The sequence below is a fragment of the Typopeltis vanoorti genome, chromosome 4 (assembly GCF_054136105.1).
Source record: "Typopeltis vanoorti isolate ZY-2024b chromosome 4, IOZ_Tvanoo_1.0, whole genome shotgun sequence".
Classification (NCBI taxonomy): Eukaryota; Metazoa; Arthropoda; class Arachnida; order Uropygi; family Thelyphonidae; genus Typopeltis; species Typopeltis vanoorti.
The window spans coordinates 162,996,874-163,024,578 of record NC_143552.1 but is presented as its reverse complement, the minus strand read 5'-3'; the positions used below and the strand labels follow the sequence as shown (position 1 = coordinate 163,024,578).

Here is a 27,705-nt window from a genome sequence, read left to right as displayed (position 1 = left end):
TTGTTCTTCACCAAACTTCCCTCCTATAATTTTCTTAGCCTTTCCTCAAGATTTTATGCAAGATTTTATGCTTGCATAAAATCTAGAAACACTCTGTAGTGAAATTCCCCTGAATTACGCGGTGTATTCACTGTAAAACTTTTATGCTTTATATAAGTGCCTCCATAGCACAATTGGAAGAATCACAATATGTAGTGCCCTTCAGTTGGAAAAAAAACCTAAGTTTGGTTTTCGTCATGACAAGAGGAATCTTTATATGGGTTTTTTCAATTGAAAGTGAGTAAGCCGATCTTCTGCGGAGGTAGCAGGGTTTTTCATTCCCCATACAGACCTTGAGAACACACAATTTACAGACAAAAAATACTAGTGGTGGTGGGCAGTAGATGCCATTGGTGTAGATGATGATGATGGTAATGGCAGTTCGCTGCAGCCGGTCAATTAAGTCTTGGAGACAGAGTTCTAGAGCAGGTATCCTCCCTCGATGAGTTTTTGGGCTCCTTGGTGTCATGTAATAATAATATTTAATCATTTCTGGTGAAATATCATATACTCCAGCTGCCTTTCCACATTTCAGTTTTTGATGGCTTTTTCTACCTCAGGTATTGATATGCACTCCTGTTTGCATTCCTCTTGAATGCTTTCTATCACTTGCTGTCACTGTTTTTCATTTAGCATTTTTTCAGATTAATTGCTGTAAAAGAAGTTTTCATGTTTAGTTTAGTTTTCATGCCAAGTTTGTCATTATTATTATTATTATTATCATCATCAACAGACCTCCATGGAGTCAAGAAACTCATCATGGGAGTTCCTATTCTCACATGCACAGCTAATTGTAATTCGACTTAAATGCATTCACTGTCCCTGCACTCACCACACTCTCAGGAAGTGCAGGTCGGTCACCCACCACTCTTCATGCAAAAATTCTACTCCTCACACCCACTTTATACAGCTTCCAGGGATGGCCTCTCGTTCTCCCCTGTCTCCAGATATTCAATCAAAAATCTCATCCACGTTAAATATGGTAATTATCCCTTACCAGCTTATATGTCTAGATCATGTCTCACCTGTTAGTTCTATCCATTTAATTTGCATTCTCTCAATCTGTCCTCATATTTCAGATGGCAGAAACCAACTTAGTCAATCATCTCTGGACCCTTTCTAACATCTCATTATCCTTTTGAAAGCCTGGCAACTAAATCTATGCACAGTAATTCATATGTGGCCTGATCCAATTCTTGTACAATGGAATCAAAATATTTTTACTTCTACACATCAGTGTTCCTCGCATCATTTGCATAATCTGCTGTGTTGTCCTCGCAATTTTAGCAAAATGTACATGAAATTTCAAATTTCTATCCACCACAACCACCAAATCCTTCTTCTCCAAAATATCCCCACCAATCCTATAACTCTGCATCCCATCTTTGCTTCCCAAATTTTAAAACTTTACACTTTGTAACATTAAACTGACATCCCCCCCCACACTCACCCATTCAGACAACTTCCGAGGGTGGTCTGAAAAGTTCTCGACCATAGATGGCAACGCTTTCAGCAAGATTTTTATTTGCAAAGTTCGTACATCTGTCATAAGCATCCATGTGAAATCGCAAGTCATTCTATCAAGTAGTTTGTTTTATACAGCTGGCTGAAACAAAAGTGTTGTCTGTATCCTTCGAAATGGATAAAATTGAGTATCATGTGGTTGTAAAATTCTTTGTAAAAGAAGGTTTAACACCAAAAGAAATTCATTCGAAGTTCATAAAAGTTTATGGACACTCTTCTCCTTTTTTGACAATTAAGAAATGGACTGCTGAGTTTAAATGTGGCCGTACCAGCCTTGAAGATGGTCCACGTGAAGGACGTCCAAAGAGTATAACAACACCAGAAATCATTGATCAAGTGCAAGATATGGTATTGGATGACCAGCAAGTTAAAGTGTGTGAAATTGCTGAGACTATAGGCATTTCAAAAGAATGTGTAGGATATGTTTTACATGAGGAATTGCAAATGAAAAAGCTTTGTGCAAGTTGGGTGCTGCACTTGTTCACAGCAAATCAAAAATGCACTTTGATGAAAATCTTTGAACAGTGCCTGGAGCATTTTAACAAGAAAAAAACTGATTTTGCTTGTCAATTAATTACTATGGATGAGACTTGGATTCACCATTGTCCACCAGAATCCAAACAGCAGTCAAATCAGTAGACAGAAGCTGGTTGTTCAGCAGCAAAGAAAACAAAGTCGGTTCCATCAGCAGGAAAGGTCATGGCATCAGTGTTTTGGGATGCTAAAGACATTCTATTTATTAACTATCTTGAAAAGGGTAAAACAATAACTGGGGAATATTATTCCTATCTTTTAAGAGTAGATGAAAAAATTCATGAGAAAAGACCCGGTTCACAGAAGAAGGAAAAAAAATCATCTTTCATCAGGACAGTGCACCTGCCCACAAAGGTGTTTTGGCAATGAGAAAAGTAAGGGATCTGCACTATGAATTGTTGGAACATCCACCGTATTCCCCAGATTTGGCTCCCTCTGACTTCTATCTCTTCCCAAAACTAAAACTCTTCCTCGTTTTTTTTCAAGGTGATTGCAGCTGTAGAGGGGTATTTTGTAGATGTTATTGAGAACCAGTACAGTGACAGGATAATGGCACTGGAGCATCGCTAGAATAAACGTATTAGTCTTAAGGGAGATTATGTTGAAAAATAACTTTAAAAAAAATTCCTTTTTTCATTGTTAGGTCGAGAACTTTTCAGACCATCCTTGTATTTAGGTTCTCTTGCAAAGCTACAACTTCTGTTCTACTTCTTATAACTCTCTCTCCAACTTTGCATCATCTGCAAACAACTGTATATCACCATTTAAGCCCTTTCCAATGTCTTTTTACATACAAATTAAATAACAATGGTCCCAAAACACTCCTGGAGCATGTCACTAGTGACTTTCCTCTTCTGGGCTATCACTCCCTCCATATATAACCTGTTGATTCCTGCCTGTGAGACAGCCAATCTCCAATCAAACACTAATCTAGTATCCAACCCCATCTGTTCCAATTTATCTACTTGTTTGTCATGTGGTAATCTATCGAAAGCCTTTGCTAAATCTAAATGTACTACTGTATGTGCATCCTCCTTATCCAGTAGATTTGTCACCCTGTTATAAATAAGCAGATTGCTAAAACATCTTCCTTTAGCAAACCCATGCTGTCCATTAAAGAGAATTCTTCTACTGTCTGCCTAGTTCTGAATCCTTGTCCTCACTAGCTTCTCCAACACCTTGACCACAACTCCAGTCAAGCAGATTGGTCTGTAATTCGAAGCATTAGATTTATCACCTCCTTTATGAAGCAGAACAATTTTGCCATCTTTCCATTCCTTTTGGACCTGGGCTAATCTGAGACTCATGTTGAAAATGTTCATTAAAGGTGCTGTTAACTCCCTGGAACATTCCCTCAAGACACATGGTATTACTGACTTGATGATAATATATATCATCAAGTCCCATGGCCTTGTTGACATCAAGTTTACTCAATTTCTCATATACCTCCTGCTTAATCATCGTCAGTGGTTCCTTTCCAATTTGCACTGCTCTCAAGTTCTGAATTATGTTACAATCACAAGGATGGGATACTTAAACTGCTTATTTAACAACAACTGTACTATATCCTCCTCATTGTTTATCACATTAACACTGACCAACATCATCTTCCCATAATCATTTTTCCTTCTACTGGTCACATGGAAAAAACTTCCTAGGATTTCTTTTAGTGTCATTTTCTAGTTAGTTAGTTTCATATGACAATACAACGGTGGTGAGTCCCTTTTACGGGAAGGTATAGGACCATCTCAATCCCCCAAATTTTATCCAGGCTCCAGACCGACATAGCTGACGAATCAGGCCTATGGCTGGATCAATATTACTGACTGTAATCCGTGTGTGTTCACGGACCAGTTTGTCTGCTTGTGGGATGAAAAACCTCAGATAAACTGGTGCGAAAACCCTGCTGTCCACGCCCATGACCAGCTAACTTGACTATGGCTGAGGAAGATCCTTAAGCTCCTCACGTCGTCAACAGGAATCAAACCTAGGACACTCCTTCCCCAGACATATGGTTGTGAAGCGAAAAGTCACTAGGCTAACTGCACGGACAGTGTCATTTGCTAACTGCTGCTCATACTGCACTTTTGCTACCCTTACTAAGCGAGTCACTTTCCTTACTTGCTCTTTGAACTCCTCACCTCATGTAACTGATTATTTCCACTCATCTTGTGCCACCTTGACAATACCTTTTTCTTCCAGATTGCATGCTTCACCTCTTTAGTCAATTTTACACCTAACTTATTTAATCTCCTGCCCTTCGGAATACACTCAGTCATTGCCTCTACCAGATAATTCTGCATAGAGACTAAGCAGCATTGATTTCCTACCCATGTAGTTTCTCTTCCATGATATCGCTGCAAGCTGCCTCCTGAGTTAGCCATAATCACCTGCCTTATAGTTCCACACATAACTCTTTCTTATAAAAGTCCTGATATGGCTGGCAACCACCCAAGTGATGATCATTTCCATCAACTGTAGTATAACGTAACACTTCATTTACAACAATGTCTTCTGATGAGATAATCAAATCCAAGACTTTCGATCCACATGTGGCCACTGTTATGTATTGATTAAGGTAGTTATCCCTTAAAAACTCCAGAAACCTATTCTCTTTGGTTCCTGATTCTGTCTCTTCATTCCAGTCTATATTACCGTAATTGAACTTGCCCATAATGATCACCCTTTTCTTATTAGCCAGACTGATTTGTCTAAACATTTCCTTCTTACTTTCTTCTACATTACCAAGTCTATAGCAACACTCTTACTAAACATTTCATCCTATCCACCTCCACTTCACACCATACTGCTCAAAAACCACTGTCAATATTTGCTCCTGGCATCTCCACCCTAGATGTTTACAACTCCTCTGCCATCATCTCTATTCCTGTCAGATTGTCATCCTTTTACATCCATGTCTCACTTATACTAACAATTTTGGGATGAATTAACTCTCAATGCTACAATTTCATTCCCCTTGTTTCAAATACTTCTAGCATTTTGTAAACATAGATTGTAGCTCATTTCTGTTTCTTTAGGTATGATGTCCCACTAACTCCACTTCCCTGCTGTCCTGTCATCACTGATGTTACACCTAGACCTGTCACCTCCACAACCTCAACTATCTTAATCCTTTCTTACACACTCATGCATCTACACCTGAAACCATCATTTACACTTTTTGTGCAGTATCCCCTGTTTGCCTGTTCACTCTGTGTTCCTTCTAGCCTTCTCAACTCATCATCATACCTGGGCAACACACTGAGTATCTCACCTACCACACTTATCTTTCACTCTCCTTAACAGCTTCATGACATCCCTCCTTACTTTCTTCTTGCTGTCAGTCAGATGATTCGTGCCAACTACCACTACCAATCTTTTGCTTGTGTACTTCTCTTATCCAATGCTTCAACCACCTTACTCATTCTACCTCTTGGAAAACAGACCTTTTGCACCTTTTCATTCACCACATCTCTTATTATCGAATCTCCATACATTGCCACTCTAAAGTCTTTCATCTCATTCTTCCTCACATTCCCATGCAAATCTGTAATTCTCCTCAGTTCATTCCTTATACATTTAATCTCTTGTCTCATCTTTGCCAACTCTGATTTCATATCTTGAATTAGTGTTTCAGTGCCATTTACACAAATCGCATTTTCACTGCCTTGCACGTCCACTGTGTTACTGCTCGCCACCGCTAACTAGCTCTCATTTATGCACACTGCCATACCGTTACCATTCAAGCACTCGGCCATACCATCATCTCCACTTACTCCTGTAGCCTACATCCACGATCTTTTGCTTGCTGCTACTTACATTCAATGATATCTCATAAACATAGACAGTAGCTCATTAATCCATAAGTATGCTGCACTTCTTGCACACCCAAACTCTCATCTCTCTTATTTTTCCTCTCCACCAAAAAATCTTTAGTCTCTCTCCAACCATACATACCACATTTGCAACATCTCACCATTTTCGAAATGTCTGTGCCCACTTGCATTCGTCTTTTGCACACTATCTTACGTTTCACTACCATTTTGCTCATGTCCAAAGCTGCACACGAAAAATATAAATACAGAATTATAACTACACTGAACACCACCATCTGATCACAACTATCATACAACAATATTTAAAATAACTATTGCCATAAAATAACACAAATTCAAAATTTAAACTTATCTTTTCACAGTGATTTCGACGAACACAGCTTTCTCTTTGCCACCTAGTGGCCAACCCTCTGTCATCTCTGATTCTTTTGCAGGTACTCTTTCCTCCATTTCTAAGAGATTTTTTAATATTCTCCAGATTATTTTGCCACCTTCTTTTCAAAGTCTTCCCATGACTTTTGTTTAGCTGCTTTTACACATTGCCTCACTTGCATACATTTTTTGCTCTATTTTCTCGGAACATGTGCTTACCTAATTGTCATGAATTTTATGTTTTTTTTTTCCTTGACTGCCTCTTTAACTTCATGAATCCAGCATAGAATTTTAATTTTTCTATTTTGTAGACAACTTCATCATATGTTTTAATAACTGATCAGTCAATGTTTTCTTTAAGGTCTATTGCTCAGTTTCTTGCATTAAAACTTGTTTTTAAACTTGTGTGTGTATTTGAGTCTATAATTCATCTCTAAAAGCTCTTCATCTTTTGTTTCTTTTTAAAACTTTCTTGCAGACTTTTCTTTTCATAATGATATTCGATTTTATCCTGCTGAAATCTATATGGTAATTACTTGCTATTTCAGATTCTCTGTATACTGTTTTGTCTTGAACCATCGTGAAAATATTACTGTCAACAATATAGTGAATGAGGTTCCATATTTCTTGTCTTCTCTCCATGTGAATATCTTTAAGCAGTGTTAGTAATGACTCTTCCATACCCTGAACAGAAAACCAGCAAGTGTGTACCATTATTATTAGCTTTTCTCTTTTCTTTCCTAATTTTCCCCAAACATTTCTCATTTCTGTATGTCTGGTAGTAATTTCTTACTCTGCTGTTTAGATATCCAAGGATCAACTTTTCCTATTTCTCTGTGTCAGCTGCCTTCTCTAATGCCTCAAAAAATGCTCATTGTATTTCCTCTTCTAGTATTTATTCTATTACTCTACTTGATATTGCTTGCTGTTCAGAAAGATTGTCATATTTATTGTATTACTATAACTACTCCTTTTCAAGTATCATTATTTTTTGGCTTAGAACAATCTAATTTTCTCTTCTTTGTTTTGGTAACATATAGACATCTATTATGTCTATAGGGTACTTATCCAAATCTGCTCATTCCATTGTTTCTTTTCTATTATGCTTTTTGTTTGATGGTGCCAGTCTTGAACTCTGCTGATATTGAGCTGGAGTTTCAGTTATTACTGAAAATCATTATTAAAAATAATTAGTAATGTTTAAAATTTTCAGTAATAATAGACAAGTTCCAACTTCAGACAACAGCTCATGAGAATAAGGTCTGTTTTCTACAAAAATATTTCATACATTCTTATGAACGTATGAAATGTGAGAGTTTATTAAAACATTGTCCTTTAATCTCAATCTCCATGCAGCCTCTATAAAGAATCTCATCCTTACTGTCCTTTCATGTATATATACAGTTGATTTTAATTTTTTCCAAAATCTTAATTACTACTGAAGAAATGCAGATTGCTTTATTATTATTATTGTACAGATACCTCAACGGAGTCCAAAGACTTGTTGCGGGAGACCCAAACTATCCACACAATCTACAATCTATCATATTTCTTGAACCCATTCACAGACAAAACACAACTGACTCTGGCAACCCATTCCACTCATTCACAATTCTCCAAACAAAAAATCTAGTCCTCACACCACTACTAGCCATACCTTTATTCATTAATATAATAAATTTAGTTTAATCCTTTATCCAAGTGTAAGCAAACAAAGTTTGCACCTGAAGTATCTTCAGGCACAAACTTTGCTTGCTTACACTTGAATAAAGGATTAAACTAAACTTATCATAGTCTAACCAAGTAGGAAAAACTTCCAACATACTTTTATTCAAATTCCAGGGATGACCTCTTGTTATGGCCCCTCTAGCAGAGTGCTAAACATTTCCCCTGCATCAATCCAATAAAGCCCTTTAAGCAACTTAAACATTTCTATCATATCCTCCCTTTTCCTCCTGTCAACCAACTTCTGCAGTCCACACATCCTCAATCTATCCTCGTAGGCAGTGGCAGCTCGTGGCTTGAAATCGTGGGGGTGCTGCAATTTCGAAATATACATGCACACTGTAAGTACAGCGTATACGTGTTTGGATAAAATATCAAAATTATGGTAAAAATTTAAAAAAAAAATTAAACATGAAAAAATATTGTTTATTACCAATAAAATTATACAGTTTAGTATAATTCAAAATTACTTAAAAATAAAATCCATTCCTTTAATTGTAATTAAAGAAATGAATTTACAGTTTTTGGACATTACAATTAAATTCTTTAATTGTAATGTCCAAATATTTAAAGAGACGGAGTAAACACGATAAGCACTACAAACACCCTACTACTGGCGCAAACTGCATATAAACAACAGTGGAACTGTGCGACGGACAGTGGTGCATTACGCTAATAGCTCGCATCTCACTATGACGTGTATATTCTTGCGCGTGTAGCAAATACTAGCAATATGACACTGTGGTAAACACAGTGCTGCTAGCATCCTTCGCCCTCCTAAGTGCTATAAGATGGATTTTTGTTATTTTTTATACAAAATAAGAGACTTGTATAGGATTGCTAATGATGACATTAAATATTACAAGCAAATATAAATTAATTAATAAATATATTTATATATCGAGAAAAACTATGGGTTCTGCAGTTTTGCAATGCCTATGCACAAGCCACCCCTGCTCATAGGGAACATTCGACAGACCACTCACCATCTTAGTCATGTGTCTCTGAATCTTCTCCACCTCTTCCTCATCCCCAAGAAAACCAGACCAGACCTGAGCACATTAATCCAGATGTGGACTTATCCTTATAAAGAGGAATAACAACATCCTTATCTCTACTTGTTAGTGTGTTCTTTAATAGCCAAGTGATCTTATGGGCTACCTTAGCAATATGTCCCATAAACTCATGATAGCCTTAACACATAGATGTCCTCTGAACTTTAACTCTCTGTCTACCACCACACCTAATTCTCTAATACAGTAATTCATGTAATACAGTTCCATCAGTATGATACATAGCTGGTAATCTGTTTATCCTCAAATGCATAACTTTATATTTCTCCACATTAAATTGATACCCATTATCTTTTGCCCATACTGACAGCCTGTTTAAATTGTCCTGCAAGCTCTATATTTAATTTTGCATCATTGGTGAACAACTGAATATTCCCTTTCAAGTTATTTCCTATATCATTTATGTATAAATTAAACAGTAGTGGTCCCAGCAGTGAACCTTGCAGCACACCACTAGTCACTTGATTTCACCTTGATTCTATCCCTCCATATACCACTTTTTGATATCTTTCCAGCAGCCACCCTCTCATCCACATAACCAGTGTCATATCAGTCACCATTTGTTCTAATTTGCTCTTAGCAGAGTTCCATGTGGTATTCTGTCAGATGCTTTTGCAAAATCCAGCAGAATAATCTTGTAGCCATTTCCTTTGTCCAACTCAGCTGTTACTCTATTATGAAAAGTTAGTAAATTACTAAGACATGGCCCCCTTCACAAAGTACAGTACTTTTACCATCATGCCTGAGATACTGATTGGTATATAATTTGCTACCGTAGTCTTAGAACCTCCCTTATGCAAGGGAATTATTTTGCCCTCTTTCTGCTTTCTGCTCTCTACTAGAACTGACTTAAAGAGCCTACTCAGAGGGGTTGCCAATACCCTTGCACATTCTCATTTATATCCTGATGCTTCCATTTAGCACTACCTTTATGCAATTACACTTTTTTTTAAAATCTTAATATGTATCAGTTCCCAAGAGACTTGATTGCAAGAGTTTTATTAACTTGTCCAGGTCAGTGGTGTTAACGATTCCTTTGAAACTTAAAAAAATGTATAGCAAGTTATTCACAGTACTTAATATTGCAAATAATGTATTGTTTTATCCCTTCTCTTTGGATAAAGCCTGTTCAATTAGAATGAGAAACTCTGCTGCTGATCATTAAGCAATTCTACTATCTCATCTTCACCCATCATTAGATCACCTTTTCTATCCAGCAAGGTTATTCGCTACAGCTGTTTCTAGTGACATAACAAAAGAATACCCTGAGATTTTTCCTTGATCCAAACTGCTAGTCTCCTCTGATATTTCAGCTTCCCTTGTCTTTGCTGTACTTGTTACCTTCCAGCTGCTGTCTATTCTCCCTTTTCATACATCTTTCACTGCCTTTTCTTGATTGCAATTCCTTTCTGTTGATCTTCTTAGTCATGGTTGGAAAGACTCGGTAAATCCTGTCTAGGATATGAAGAACCTTTACAAGAACTTTTTAAAGAAAGGTGAGTTTATTTTAATGTGGATCCTACCCAAAAAAAAGATATTTTGTAAACCTATAGGATATTCCTACTGTGAGCAGGTTAATGGAGATTTTCTATTTTTATATAGTTTTTGTATTTTTTTATTTATTTTTTTATAGTCCAGAAACCTCATTCTAGAGACCAAACATGACACTTTTTCAAGCCACTTCAGCCCTCCAGTAAGTGGTTAACCAGCATTATATGGAAATGGCAGGGCTTTTCTCCAGGAAAATTGGATTTTTCATCCTGCAAAATGTGCAAATCAAAAAGAGGAATACATACAGTTAACAGACATAATGCACTGGCCTCATTGCCTCACCCATAATTCAAAACAGCCAGTATTTCATCCCAAACCTATTTAACTTCCTCACCTTTAGTATAGTTTCTTATCACTGCTATTTTTAAGTACAGCAATCTCTCGATTAATGCACCTAATGCGTTCTTTAAAACAGGTGCATTAATCAAAAAGGCACTAATCAAATATAATAATCTATGGGCAAAAGTATAATCCGTTCCTCGAGAGCCTGTGTAGCTCAGTGGATGTGGCGTTTGCACACCAGGGCACTTGGCCGCATGAAGGAAGACTTGATTTCGAGTCTAGTTGGCAACTAGAGGAAATTTTTCTAAGCCTTTTTTTGACCGGTTCCCGAGTTAGTCGATCTATGGCATGGGCAAGTGGGTGTTCTTTCTTCCAGAAACTCTGGTTTTTCGTCCCGTAAACTCAAGAAAATCGACCATAGAACCCACATTGTTTCGGACATTAAATACGATTGTTAGGGTTAGGGACCACGAGATGGCAGCACTTGTTGAGCCGTTCACTCTTCACTGCGTGCCTCTTAATTAGTGATAGCCTTGGGCCAGCTACCTCTGATTGAGTACCAGTGGAGATTGAACTGCCCACTCAGTCTCCAAAAGTTAGATAGGGCTAAAAACGGCCTCGCCTACTCCCTATATATATGGGAATAAAAAGGTGTTAGCTGATTTTTTTTTTTTTTTTGGAATTTCTTTTTTGACTCTTAATTTTTTTTTTTTATAAAAGAATTAGAGATTTCTCAGGGCCTAGTTAAAGGAAAATCATGAAGCTGAAAGAAAATAAAACATATCCAGAATATAAATTTATTATTCTACTTAACAAAGAATTGAGCTAACGTAGTTTAACTAGCATTCTGTTTTTTCCTTTTTTCATACAACTGGAGGTATGACCCTATTGCCACGTCTACTACTTCTGCAAATTTTACTGCTTATCTCTTCAACAGGGTCAGCCTCAAACCATTGCTGCTTAAAAACTTTGATTGTACAAAAAATTTCAATTTGTTTCTGTGAAATCTCTTTGGGTTTGTCAGTGATTTAATTTTTTTTCATATTCTTCATGATCTTCCTGCTGTGCATCTAAATTTAGCAGGTCAGAATCACTCAGTTTCTCAGAATGAGATTTAACTAACTTAGATTCGTTTGAAAAGCCTCTAAGCACAATGAGGAAGAATGTGCTTCCAAATGACTCGCATGTTGCTAGCAGTAATTTCATTCGACTTTGCGACTTTATAACCAGACCAAGATTTCTCTGATTTGGCCAGAAAAGTCTTGGAAGGCATTTGCTTCCAAAAAAGGACTGTTTCATTGACATTAAATATTTGTTGGTCACAATAGCCCCTTCTTCCACAATTTTCTTCAAAAATCTCTGGATAATTTGCAGCCACCTCCTTATCTGCACTTGCAGCTTAGCTTTGCTATTGATAGAACATTATGTAGATTATTTCTCTTTTTGAAACGCTCAAACCACCCAGCACTAGCGTGGAATTCTTCTTTTTCATCATTAATAGCCCTTTCTTTAACGGTTGCAAAGAGACTTAATGCTTTTGATTAATAAGGTCAATGCTTAGCAGGATCCGTTTTTGGTTACAGTCTTCGATCCATGTAGAAAGAAGTCTCTCTAATTCAACCATTATTTCAAGGATTTCAACATGATGAACTTGAAGCAGCCTTACCTTTCTCTTTGTATTCAGCAGCTTTGCTTAAAATTGCTCATATAGTTGATTCACTGGATTCACCCATTTTTGTGTTCTCGTCATCTTTGCTCTGGAGACCCGCCTTGTACATTTTGCTTTATTATTTCAAGTTTTTCTTCCAGTGACATTACTTTTCAAATAATTTTTGCACTTCCACTTTTTTGCTCACAAATTCTTTTACTCATGATGAATGGTTGGGAAAATACTTTAAAAAAAAAAAAAGTAAGGAAACCAAAGGAGGCATGAGATATCATCAAAATGCTGTGGAACATAGTAGTGTAGTATGCCATTAAAATATAACTTTGTAAAATGTTTTAAATCGGTAACTAAATTATTTCATCATGATGAGTGATTTTAAAATAGTAACCTATAAAAAATGTATAGATAGAAAATTTTTAAATTCTGTAACATTTTGTGCCCATCTGGCTCCAGCCAGATGGGACCCATGATGAGTCCTTTATCGAACTCTGAAAGATCCTTTGTTTTTCTCATAGTGATCAACACTGATAATTACTGACGAACTGCATTCTTAAATAGTTGCTTAGAACACATGGTGACTCACATGGCCAAGTATTTTGTATATATGCTGTGTAAGTGATGCTTATGTGCATCTGCATAAAAGTTTCTAATTCAGTGCTACATGTAGATGACTACTTACGAACATTATTAAACAAATTGTATTATTAAAAAAAAGTATCTTTAAATTCTGTGAATTCAGATTCATTGAATTCGTATATTCTGTAGGAGGATGCTAAATCCCACCTTATCACTGGCCTTTTGGTTAATATCATTACTGAAATTTTGTTACTCTCTGATGCCATGCTAGTTACTATAGCTCTACAGTTATTTTAAAGAAATAGAGATTCTTTCAACCTCTTATGGAATCAAAAACCTGAGATACTGACTATGAAATCTTATTTAATTTGATATAGATTGTGGAAAGATGACCAGACCTAAGTTGCACTTCAGTAAACCTTATCAGTTTATTGGGATTGCAAATTTGTCACTTCTGAATATAATTTATATGTTCTGCATAATTGTAAACCACCACGGTAGTTTGTATAATATAAAATAATACATATTATTTATTTATAGAGTCTCTCAAAGGATAGTGATTCTCTGATTCACAGTGATGCATGTAATACAGAAAAATTTGATGTTAAGTCTGGGTAAGTTCTTTATAAATTATAAAAGCCATGTAGAATTATAAAATTTGTTTTATTTTGCCTATCAATAACTAAAGAATTTTATATCTTCTTTTTATGATAGTCATCTGCAGTGAAAAGTTGGGATATTAGGTCTTTGATTGGGATAAGGGTTAGATAATCCAAGAATTATTTGCTCTAGAGAACAAACATTGAACTTATTCAAGCCATTTCAGGCTTTCCAATAAGTTTGAGGTTGGATACAAATTTGATGTGGATTAGAGGGATAAATATCAGAGTGGTTTATGGAGGAGATCAGTCCAGGAAAAGGCAAATGACTAGTGGTGCACCACAATACTTGGTCCCCCTGTTGTTTAATTTATGCATCAGTGATAAAGGAAATGTGCTGCTGATGCAAAACTGTGAAAAGTGATAGTAATTGAAGGCCATGTAGAGATTCTACAGGATGACTTAAATAGACTAACAGTATGGGCAAAGATAAATGGTTGCTACTTTAATGTGCTCAGGTGTAAGGTGATGCACTTCGGGAAGTGGTGGAGAGAAAGTGACAGAGATTGTGGCAGGTATGGAATGCTCTCAATGAAGATTGAAATTCAGTGATCTTGAAAAACTAGCTGATAAGTGAAAAAGAGAAGACATGATAGAAGCATATACGTTATTAAAGGGATTTTATAGGATTGATACTGAAGACTTTTTTCATTATATGGCAGGAAAGGAAAGAATGAGGGGTCATCCATGGAAATGTGTAAGAGTGGTTAGCAAGGGTGTTAGGACTACAATTTTTGCTTAGAGAATGGTGAATGGGTAGTCAGAAGTAGTTGAGTGCTTTGTCAGAGAATGAATTTAAGGAGAGGTATGATAGGTGTTGTGTGAATATGGATCTTCTGCAATGAGTCCTGACCCCCATGGAAATACCTATATAATAATAATAAGCAGGATAGAGGCTTTGCACTAGGATTGAAAATCATCCACCACCTAATGATGTTTACAAACATCCATGCTGGAGTGGGATTCAAACCCACAGCAGCCTCTAGTTTGATGAGTGGAAATGCTATCCACTTGGATAGCCAGATAATTTTCTTTCTGCATTAGTGAGATGAGAAATTTGAGCTGACAGTAAAACTTTTTGAATCATGAATTGAATAACTGAAACTCTGATTTAACAACATATTTCTTGCCATTAATGTAACACAGGAAAGTTTCAGTATTATATTTTATTATTATTATTACTACCCCAAGACCTCATAGAGTCAAAGATTCAGTCCTTTTATCACACACACAGCTCATCATACCATGTCTTGAACACACTCAAACTCCTTGCAGACGCTACTCTCTCAGACAAGGCATTCCAGTCATTTACAACTCTACATGAAAAAAACCTGCCTCTCTCACCCTCTTTATACAGTTTCCAGGGATGACCTCTGGTTCTCCCCTGATCTCCCACTATTTTCTGCAGAACCTCTCCACCATTGATCCTATAACAACCCCTTACCAACTTGTAGGTCTCCATCATATCTCCCTTCTTCCTCCTGTCCACCAGAAGCAAATTACATCTTCTCAACTCAATCTTTCCTCATACTCGACATTCCAGAGGTCAGAAACTACCTAAGTCAGTCGCCTTTGGACCCTTTCCAACATCTCTTCATCCTTCTGAAAACCAGGTGACCACATCTGGGCACAATGGTCCATGTGTGGCCTAATCGAAGCCTTATACAACGGAACAAGAATCTTCCTACTTCTACACATCAATATCCTCCCCATCATTCCCAGAAGCCTTTATATTGTCTTCACAACTTTGGCTATGTGCCCCTAAATTTCAGATCTTTATCCACTATCACCCCCAATACTCTTATTTCCTCCACCTCCAACAATATATCCTCAACAAGCATAAATTCTGCATCCCATCTTTGTTTTCTGAATTTTAAAACCTTATATTTTGCAACATTTAACTTACATCCCTATTTCTGTGTCCAATCACTCAATTTATTCAAGTCTTCTTGTAAGGCCACAACATCTTCACTACTCTTCATGGTTTGTCCCAACTTTGCATCGTCCCATATTCGATGCATAGACATTAGCCATGATGTTTATAAGTACAGTTGTTTTTAAAGGAGTTGAATTTATTCAGTGAGATGGTTGTATAACCCAGTGAAAATGGCATTTGTTTCAATAGTGCTACACCACCAGAAGAAAGATTTAAAAAAAAAAAAAAAGAAAAGCTTTATAAACTCAAGGACCTATACAGGCTTGTCCAGAGAAGACTTATACACATCTATGACCAAGGTAGGATTCGAACCTGTTGGTTGAAAAGCAGATATATTATCCACTCGATCAACCAGTTTGATTCTAATGATTGAAACCTTTTTCTAGGACTGGCTACTACAAATGTGCACATATAAAGATATGCATAAATTCATGTATGGTGAGAATATACAAGAAATATGAAAAATGTTTGAAGTATAAAGGATTAAACTAAAATTAAATTAAACTAAATTAAACTTGAAAGGATTAAACTAAATTTATTATAATGAAAAATGTTATTCACTATGTTATTGTTAATAGTAACATTTTCTAATTGCTTCAAGATCAAGATTTATGTAAGTACTGTAAATAGTATGTAGTTGACTTGAATGAAATACGAAGTGATCACCATTTAATTCTGAGCAGGATAAAAATGACTACCTTATTTATACTTTATGTACAAATATTTTTACAAGAAAGTCAAGCAGCTCTCACTTGTGAACTGTAGATTTAAATATACAAATGTTATTGGAGAGAAAAAAAATGAAGAGTTCATGTTTGGTTCTAGTTTTTAATGTTAAAATCTGAGAAAAACATTTAGATTTCCCTAAGGAAGCATGTGAAATGGTCTGCAAGGATAGAAAACTCAGAACTTCATATTCCATATTGGACTGAAGTTAAAGATGCAGTCCTAGAAAAGAAGAAATATAAAGAAGTCATTGCAAGCTAATCAGTATATATACCTTTAGGGAATGCACAGAAAAATACCAGAAAGGTATCTTTTGCATAAAAGTAATAATTCATTGGAAGACTGGGAAGAATTTGAAGTTTTCATGTATATAGCAAAATGTTCTGGAGACTATTGAAGAAGCTTAGAATAGAGGAAATCAGGTGATCAGGTTGATATGAAAAGTAGAAATAAGAATATTCTGGATGACTGAAGTATAAATTAAAGATACCAAGAAATTATATACTTGGTTTAATCCTTTATCCAAGTGTAAGCAAAGTTTGCACCTGAAGTATTTTCAGGACTGGGACAACTTGTATAAGGAAGCTAAGACTTCATATCACTTGCCTTAGCATCCCATAATGCAAAGCACATCTCTTTGCGGACATGTATAATACTATGCATTATGGGAAGGGTCACTACCCAGACCGGTTTCAACCTTTATTGAAGTAATTACCTAGATAGAGCATTATCTTTCGATTTAATCTCATGTGTGGGAGTGACACACACACACATACAGAGATTTATTATTATTATTCAGGCCTCCATAGAGTCAAAAGACTCATCGTAGGAGGTCCTTCCTAGGAAACACAAAGTCTATCAAGACTCATCGTGGGAGGTCCCTCCTAGGAAACACAAAGGTTAGGTTAGAATTTTTAAATTATATCTGTTTAAAAAAATTTAGGTAGTGGCAATCAGTGATGAGCAACCAATGGTCTGCAGGCCGCAGGCGGCCCTCTCAGGTTTTTTGTGCGCTTCACGGTGTTCGTTTTGTACTGCAGAATTAGTATATTTTAATTAAAAATCTATTTTATGAATGTTGATTTTTACAGGCACAATTTTTAGTGAAGATATTAAATTAAATATGGAAATAGATAACAGAATCAACAAAGCTGGTATGGTAGGAAGTCAATTGAATAAATTCATATGTAATAAGAGAGAAATTAGTCAGAACACTAAATTAGCTGTATACAAGACAGTGTTGAAACCAGTTTTAACTTATGGATCTGAGAGCTGGGTCAGAAGTAAAACACTTGACCAAAGACTAGAGACCGCAGATATGAGAGTCCTGAGAAAGATTAGAGGCGTGAAAACAGATGCCATCAATGGCAGTATCATATTAAAAACGAGGATGTTAGGAAAGAACTTGACATTGTCTGCATCCAGGAGTGCGTTAGCAGAGCTAATCTCAGGTGGTATGGTCACTTAAACAGAATGGGCGAGGAAAGATTAGCCAAACAAGTGTTCTCTGCCAGGTTGGCAGGAAAACAACCCAGAGGAAGACCAAGATATAGGTGGATTGATACGGTACAATGTGTCTTAGACGATAGAAATATAAGATCTGATAATGATAATATTGGAGTCTTGACAAGTAATAGACTGATTTGGAGGAAAATTGTAGATAGGAAGTTAGTAATGATGTAAATTTTTCATGTAGTACTATCATATCCTGTACCACCCCTTGAGGGTACATGTCAGGAATTTGATGATGATGATGATTTTACATGTGGATTTATTTGTGCAGGTTAAAAAATTAAAATATAGCTAAATAATGGAAAATAAATTAATACTCTCTTATCAAAGAAAAAGAAAATATTCTTTATGCCAATCGAACCGAGTATTTGATTTACTGTTTAATCCCTCGTCACTGCTTTAAATTTAGAAACTACATTGAAAAATATTATAATTAAATTATTTATTCAGTTTTTTTTTACAGTAACACGTTATCATACTTGCAAAACACAGGGGTGGCATGTCACCCGAAATTATATGATATTTTTAAATATGAAATAATAAAACAAAGATTTGCCCCTCCTTACAAAAACATATGTATAAAATTCAACAACATACCTATTTCTCTAATTTTTTATTTTTTTTTAATTTAAAATATCTTCTTAGTGTGACTTTTGCTGTTGAACTTCTGCGGATAGTTTCTCAATATGCGGCAAATACGCCGTAATTTTCATTTTCAAACATGAAAGAAAGACTCATGTTGTTTAGTAGGTTTCTCAACTTCTTTTTAATAAAATTCATATTAGAAAATATTTGCTCACAGAAATATGTCGATCCGAAAATCGATAGAAGTTCAAATGCGTATGTTTGAAATCACCGAATATAAGTGTCCGTTAATCAATTCCACGCGTCAAATACAATCTGATCTTGCTTTTTAAGATCTTCTATTTCAGACCATTTTTTTTTGTGTTCCAAAGGTAGATTTTTGTCTTTCCAACTCCTCCAGGTCAGCGTTAAGATTTCTAAATTTTGAATTCCACAAATCCTGGGTTTTCAGGTCCTCTAACTGAAGTTGAAATGCAGCCTCATTAATTCCAGCAAAAGGTGAAAAATTTAATTCGGCAGGATTAATTTCAAGTGGTCGCAATAAAAATGACATAGTTGCCTTATTCTTTCTAAATTCCCCAAATCTCCCATTAAATGCAGATCGCATATTTACCACAATTTCTTTGAAAAAGGTTAAATTTATGGAATTATCAGCTTGTTATTGTTGATATTTCTTCAATGTAGGAAAATGTAATGATGTGCCTTTCTCTAAGTCTGTCACAAACAAATATAATTTTTGTTCAAACGAAATCACTTCTTCTAAAAGCAAAGTGCTATATTTCCCTTTCCCTGTAGTTTCTTATTTAGTACGTTTCAATGGGAAGTCATTTCCACCATAAAGTAGAATTTTTGTAAAATGTAAGTAGAATGTAAAGAAGGATTATCGCGTATGATTTCAAAGAGTTCAAACATGAAAGTATTAAATTTTTCATCATCGCTTGTACTTCAATTGTAAAATATCCTTGACAATGTAAAAGTCCTTGATTAAATGTAAAATGTCCTTAATTTATTACAAATGCTAAATTTAGGGTTTTTAGTTTCTAATTTAATAAATAACATTCCTTTTGCATTATTCAAAAATAGATTGTTTAATAACGAAAAGAGCTGCAATTATTCATTCAAAGAGCCGCAGGTTGCCGACCCCTGGTCTATATTCATTTTAGAAATTATGGACTTTACAACCGTGTTATAAATAAATCTTTTAATATCCCGACGTTACAGCTAAGTTACATTACATTACGTAAAGTCCATAATTTCTAAAATGAATGCTGATCACCGTGTAACGCTAAAAGAAAGGTCTATCATACCACTCCTTAAACTCATTGACCATTCTCACTCTCACCACTTTATCAGGCAATGCATTCCATGGTTCACCTACACTCCATGCAAATAAACCACTCCTCATCCTCTTGCTCACAGTTCCTTCCTTAACTTCCAGGGATGGCCCCATATATATTTATATTATTTTAAAAAAATAGTTAAATAATATAAGCTGTGGCAGAACAGTGATAGAATATATTCAGAAGTGTGGTTAGGAATATATATATACACAGATAATGCCAAAAGGAACTTAAAATGTGGAAAGGCAGCTGGAATACATGATATTTGACCAGAGGTGCTCAAATAGGAAGGTATAAAATTCTATAGTTAAGGTGTAAGTCATCAATCATTCTAAAAATCCTGATATAAACCTCAAGGTGTATGCAGTTATATTACAACAGTGCTACATGATTTTAAGTTTGCATTATCATTAACATTGTGTCACCTTGAACTTTCTTCCAAATTAATCTGTTATTTTTTAGATCTCCAGTTTTGTCAAATTTATCATTTTGGCATTCTGAAGCATTACCACTATCAGTCTGTCATCTTGGTAGACTGGTGGTGGTGTGATTTATGCATTCTTCAATGTCAAGTTTCTTTCTAATATCATTTTTAATATGATTCTGTCATTCATGTCATGTGTGCACTCCCTTAATTTTTCTCTAAACTCTCTGTGGTCTCTGGTTTTTAATCAACTGTTTTATTTCTAACAGAACTCTCAGATCCATAATTTAAAATTGTTTTAACACTCCTATATACTGGCCACGTACATTGTAGTTTCCTCAGGCCAACATCATTAAATTAATTTGTGCTGATTTTCATTGACATATCCCATTCTGATCACCAAAAATTTATAATATTATTATAAGTACTTACGAGTGAATGCAGACTTTTTCTCAGGTTCCCCATTCACAACACAGTTGACATTTTCAACGAGACTTGTAGCGTATTTATTTAGAAGTATAACATCATCTGCATAAAGCAAAGGGCTGATATTCACATCTCCAATTTTGATATCATGTTTAATACCACTTTCCTTCATAATGTGATCTATATAGATAATGAATAACAGAGGGGATAATTTACATCCTTGTCTCACACCATATTTAACAGTAAACCATCTTCCTGTACTTCCTTCAATTCTAACTACTGACTGACTTACAACTCAAATAAAGACTAAGTATTGCTTGATACAATGCCCCATTGACACCATATAACTGTAGCATATTGAATAGCTTCTCTCTTGGCACTTTGTCATATGCCTTTTCCAAATCGATGAAACTTAAATACAGATCTTTGTTATATTCCCATGCTTTCTCAACTATTTGTCGTAAAGTGAAGATCTGATCCTGACAACCTCTCTTTGACCTGAATCCAGTTTGTTCTTCACTAAGCTTTTCTTCCACAATTCTTCTCAACCGTTTCTCAAGTATACTTGCAAAGATCTTGCCAGGAACACTCAGTAGGGAAATACCTCTGTAATTCTCACATTCAGTTTTATTTCCCTTTTTATATATGGGATGAGAACTCTACTCCAATCATCGGGAATTCATCCCTCTGTCCAGGCTTTCTGAACTATGCAGTGCAGCCACTGTAAGACTCTTATACCACCATACTTCTATCATATTTACCATACATATTCATATACACCATGTTCCAACATATTTATGTTGGAACATGGTGTTAGTAATAACCAGTTCATGTCCTGAGCAGAAATCCAACAGATATTTGCCATTATTATTAGCTTTGCTCTTTTCTCCAAATTTTCCCAAAATATTTTTGTATGTCTCACAATCATTTCCTACTCTGCTATTTAGATCCCCAATAAGGACCAACTTTTCCTTTTTCATTGTGTCAGTTGCTTTTTCTAAAGCCTCAAAAAATTCCTCCACTTCTACCTTAGTAGAACCTTCTGTGGGACCATCGGCACAAATAAGTCTCATTGTCCAGTTCCCCATTCTCATATTTGCCCACATTACTCTACTTGAGACTGCCTGCCATTCAAGAAGATTAGCCTTGTATTTTGTGTTGAATACTATGGCTACTCCTTCTTTTCCTTGATTGTCATTGCCTGAATATAACATTTTGTATTTATTGCTCAGAAAGATCTCACCAGTTTTTGTCTTTTTTGTGTCAATCACCCCTATTATGTCGATCTGGTACTTATCTAATTCAGGGTTTCTCAAACTGTGTTGCGCCGAAGGTGAATAGGTGTTCTGCGAGAAGTTCTGAACTTTGTCATTTTAGTTTTCTAAGCATTTTTCATGAATAAATATTTTATAGTAAAAATATTCCGAGGAGGATAATGTTCGTGAATATGTTGAAAAGCTCAGACCCAGAACACCTAATAACATCTGCGTATCGTTAATTTTCACACATCGAAAGCCTTGCAACATTTGGGAGAGGGAATGCTGTTGTTTATGACGGGTCATAAAAATTGCCTGTAAGCCCATTACAACAATTGGTGTCATATCTTCTGCTCTCAAAACTGAAGGAAATGACATCTGTGTTGCAAATGTCAATGACCAAGCAGCATATTTTTAAACATGGAAGTATTCATGAGTTATTGTTAATTTTCACACATTGAAATCTTTCAACAATTGGGAAAGAGAATACTGCCGTTTATGACCGATCATAAAAATTGCCTGCAAGCCGATTACAACAATGGGCGGCGTGTTCTCAAAACTGAACGAAATAACATCTGCGTTGCAAATATCAGTGACAAATCAGCAAATTTTTTCCACTGAAATTGAAGATCAAGGTAGTCTGTATCCGGTTCTCAAATCTAATACTACTGAATAATTTCTTCGCAAGTTCATATTGCAGTGTGTAAGTGCTTGTTCTGAAACCGGAGTGCCGTGATTTTTTTAAAAGTAATAGGAATACAGAGTTAAAATCTGATATGAATAAGAGACAAGGCACTTTGTTTAATTTTGGTATTGAGAAATCTCTTATTGAAGGTGTTTGTGATGTAACAGATAGTGAGTCATCCACCTGAAGCCCACAAAGATCTCCAGGATGTACAAAAGGAGGGGATAACTACCAGCACACAGGAGAAAAAGTCTGCATTCACTCGTGAGTACTTATAATAATATTATAAATATATTTCGTGATCAGAATAGGAAATGTAAATGAAAATCAGCACAAATTAATTTAATGATGTTTGCTTGAATAAATTACAACATGCTACAACATTTCATTAGTCCAGTGATTGATAACTAATTTAAATGTAATTTATTTGTCAACCTGCCACACCATATGCTAATACTCTTTATGATTATGCCATAATTAATTATTAATACTTATGTTAATGTATGAACTTTAAAAAAATTTGGAAAGTTATTTACGAGTAAATTTGTTGGGACCGGCCCCTCGGGAAAAAAAATCAGCTAACGCCTTTTTATTCCCGTATATAGGGAGTAGGCGAGGCGACTTTAAAAAAAAAATTCTTCTCACTCTTTTAACTAATTTTATAATTAATATCTGATTTATTTCGAACTGTTTAATTTTTGTAACTGAACATTTTATCAAATCATTCTTATTACAGTTGCTTTTACATTATTTGATATGGTTTAGTACTTTTCTTACAAGTATTGTTACAATTCATATTTACTTTTGTGTGTTGCAGTCTTTTTTCACTATTTTGCATTATTAATTTACTTTTATATTATTCAACATTTATTTATAATCTTATTGTTTTTCATACTAAGTTACCTTTACAACACAATTCTATTTGTTTTTATTATAGTCTGACAAATAATATAATAAATTTAGTTTAATTCTTTATCCAAGTGTGAGCAAACAAAGTTTGCGCCTGAAAGTATCTTCAGGACTGGGGTTAGGTGGTACAACACCAGGGCAACTCGTTGCAAAGGTGGAGCAAGCTACTAACATTCCTGTCTCAGTATCTCCTATAATGCAAAACACATCTCCTTGCGGATATGTCCAATATTATGCATTAAGGGAAGGGCCACTACCTAGACTAGTTTCGACCTTTATTGCAGTCTCTTCAGTGGGAGCCAGGCCCAAGTTGAGATACCAGGCAGAAGCTTTATAGGAGATACTGAGACAGGAATGTTAGTGGCTTGCTCCACCTTTGCAACGAGTTGTCCTGGTGTTGTACCACCTAACCCCAGTCCTGAAGATACTTTCAGGCGCAGACTTTGTTTGCTCACACTTGGATAAAGGATTAAACTAAATTTATTATACTCTAACCAAGTGAAAAATAAACTTTCAGCTCTGACAAATATTTGAATTTGAATATTATTGAAAAAATACCCATGGATTCTTGTTTAAAGACAGAAACTTTAACACAAGGAGGAGCAAGTACTTCGGCTGTCACATCTACTCATATGATTGGAGAAGATATGGAATTGCAAACTGTGGTTTCTTCAAAAGCTAATATTAAAGAACAAGAGTCGTCTAAGAACAGACCAAAATGGAAGTACCATGAAAGTTATTTAAATTATGGATTTACGTGTATTGGCAATACACATGCTCCTGATGTTTTGTGTAATAAAATACTAGTAAACAGTTCTTTGTCTCCAGCTAAATTTCGAAGGCACTTCGAAACGAAAAACACTGATTACAAAGGAAATTATATACATTTTTTTAAGAGACGACGTGACTCGCTAGAAAAATCTAAACTTCAAATGGCTACAATTGCTACAACTGAAAATGCAACAAAGGTGTCTTTTAGCATGAGTTACTGCATTGCACTTCATGGTGAAGCTCATACAATTGGTGAGACGCTCATTAAGCCTTGTGTGAAAGACATTGTATCAGTAATGTTAAACGAGCAGGTTGTTAAAAAATTAGATGCAGAACAATTATCAAATGATACTGTTTCACACTGCATCAAAGATCTTTCTGCTGACATAAAAAAAGAGCTAATTCATCGACTTAGCCTGCAGTGAACATTCATTGCAAATGGATGAATCTACAGATGTCGCAGGACTCGCTGTATTACTAGTGTTTGCTCGTTACATATTTGATAAAAGTATTGAAAAAGATTTACTGTTTGAATATCATCAAGAAAAAACTACCGGAGAAGATATATTCAACCGTAGTAATAATTATATTGCAAAACAGGAAATCGGTTGGGAGAAGAATTGATATTTGTACAGATGTGCTCAAGAATGGTAGGAAAGAGGAAGAGAGTTGTAACACGTATCCTGCAAGTAGCTACAAGAGCCACCAAAAGGCATTGTGTTTTGCATAGACAAGCACTAGTAACAAAAATAATTCGTACATATTTAAAAACTATTTTGGATGAAGCCGAAAAAATGATCAGCTATATAAAATCTCGACCACTTCAATCCAGATTATTTAAAATTTTGTGCGATGAAATGGGTAGTGCACATAACGCACTTTTATTACATATCGAAGTGAGATGGCTATCCAGAGGAAAAGCATTTTTGGAGGCTTAATGGATATTTTTACAACACTTAAAAAGAATTAAAATAGACTTTAATGTTTCCTATATTTCGTCCTAGTCACTAGGACATCTACGGGGATTACAAAAAAGTAATGTAACATATGCACAAATAACAAACAATACTAAGCCCAACCACGTGGGTGACACTGTATTGTATTGTTTGTTATTTGTGCATATGTTACATTAATTTTTTGTAATCCCCGTAGATGTCCTAGTGACTAGGACGAAATATAGGAAACATTAAAGTCTATTTTAATTCTTTTTAAGTGTTGTAAAAATATCCATTAAGCCTCCAACATGATGTCCTCACAGCACTTAAGCCTCTACACACGTAGGAAAAGCATTATTGAGGCTTTTTGAACTTCGTGGTGCGTTAATAGTCTTCTTGATGTCATATAATTTAGGACAAAATTTTATTGAATTATTAAGAAATTCTTCATGGTTGATGAGTCTTGCGTATCTGGCAGATATTTTTACAAAGTGCAATGAAATTAACTTATCATTACAAGGAAAGAATATTACAATTTTTAATACAAGAGATAAAATTGCATCTTTTGATAGGAAGTTGCAATTCTGGATTTCTACAGTTGAACAGAATAATTTTGATTGTTTTCTCACCTTGCATGAATTTTTGACTGAAATAAATTCTAAAGTAAATGAAGAAGTATCTAACGTAATTTTAGAACACTTGCATCACTTGCAATCAACCCTTTTGCAATATTTTCCAAAATCCAGTGAGGACAATTCCTGGGTTCTGAATCCATTTACAGTGACAGCTAAGCCAGCAGGCTTCAACGCAAGTGACTATGAAAATCTAATTGATTTAATTAGTGACTCTGATTTAAAACAAAAATACAAGGAACTGCCAATAAATGATTTCTGGCATGTCAAAAACTAGCTATTTTTGTTTTACTTCCTTTTACAACGACATATTTATGCGAGGCAGGATTTTCATATTATGCTGCAACCAAATCAAAATCCAGGAACAGATTCGACGTTACACCAAATATGAGAATTCAACTTTCTAATATTGTATCTGATATCAAAAGAATTTGTAATTCCAAGACCCAAAAACATCGGAGTCATTAAGAACGTAATTTGCAATATACTTTTACTATTTTTATGTGTTTTGTTTTTACTAATTAACATTTGACAATAAATGATTGTTTATTCTTAATGCTTAGATTTACTCATTTATTTTATTTATATTTACCTAACCTACAAAACCAGCACACAGGAGAAAAAGTCTGCATTCACTAAATTTTGTGATCAGAATGGGATATGTCATTGAAAATCAGCACAAATTAATTTAATGTTGTTTAATTAATTAATAAATAATAATTAATTATCAACCTTTAACGATTAATTAACAATAAAATAAGCTAAATTACCAATTAATTATAAATTAATACATTACAAATAATCAAGGTGTTCCGTGAACGTTTCGGGATTTGTGAAGTGTTCTGTCATAGAAAAAGTTTGAGAAACCCTGATCTAATTCCTCAACTAGCTCCATTTCTTTGCCATTCAGGCTTCTTATGTTGATAGTACCTATCTTTAACTCTGGTGATGTTGAGTTGGGGTTTGTTTTCAGATTTGTTCCAGTAGCTTTTCGCTGTTCGTCCTGGTTCCGTGGCGAAAACAACGGGGGCCTTGTTTAACCGGACAACGCCCCAGCCGGCATGAAATTTTGTCATGTTATACCATCATTTTTATTTTGGTTTAACCAATAAGAATACAACTTGGTGGGCTAAATCCTAAATTGCCAGCCCATCCTCGTTCTTTCAGTATCCAAGTAGATACCCAACAGGGTGCACCACGAGAAGGTGAGGATTGGACATTAGGTCAGAAGCCCTGGTCGGTTCTCCGCATTCCCTTTAAAGGCTATGTGGAGGTCTCCTCTCAGTTATACAACTTTTACCCTTAAGTGCTGAAATACGCAGGAAGCAAAATTTGTGAACCAACACCAATGTGCGATTTTTTCCATTAAAAAAGAAATAATAAATAAAAATTAAATACGTTTCTTTTAAGATAAAAATCTACTTAGTCTTAAAACATTTTAAATTTGTTTTCATTATTTCATGGCCCCTCTCAACAAAACCTACAGCTCCCAAGGGAGCCGCGGCCCACAGTTTGGGAAGTGCTGATTTAAACCATGAGAGGACAGATGAGAAAACAGGCGTTTTATTGCAGAACAAAACGTAGAGGAAGAATAAGATCTTTGTAAATTTAGTGAATGCAGACTTTTTCTCCTGTGTGCTGGTTTTGTAGGTTAGGTAAATATAAATAAAATAAATGAGTAAATCTAAGCGTTAAGAATAAACAATCATTTATTATCAAATGTTAATTAGT

The 27,705-nt window shown here is 35.3% G+C and overlaps 1 protein-coding gene across 1 annotated transcript in view; it reads left to right on the top strand.

Moving 5' to 3' along the window:
• The window catches only part of LOC150107812 (transmembrane protein 134), a 135,537-nt gene that overhangs the window by 16,094 nt on the left and 91,738 nt on the right, over nt 1–27,705 (top strand). The window contains exon 2 of the mRNA XM_090391574.1: nt 13,719–13,792. Within this exon, the coding sequence (XP_090247700.1) occupies nt 13,719–13,792 (74 nt within the window). The remainder of the gene's footprint in view (nt 1–13,718; nt 13,793–27,705) is intronic.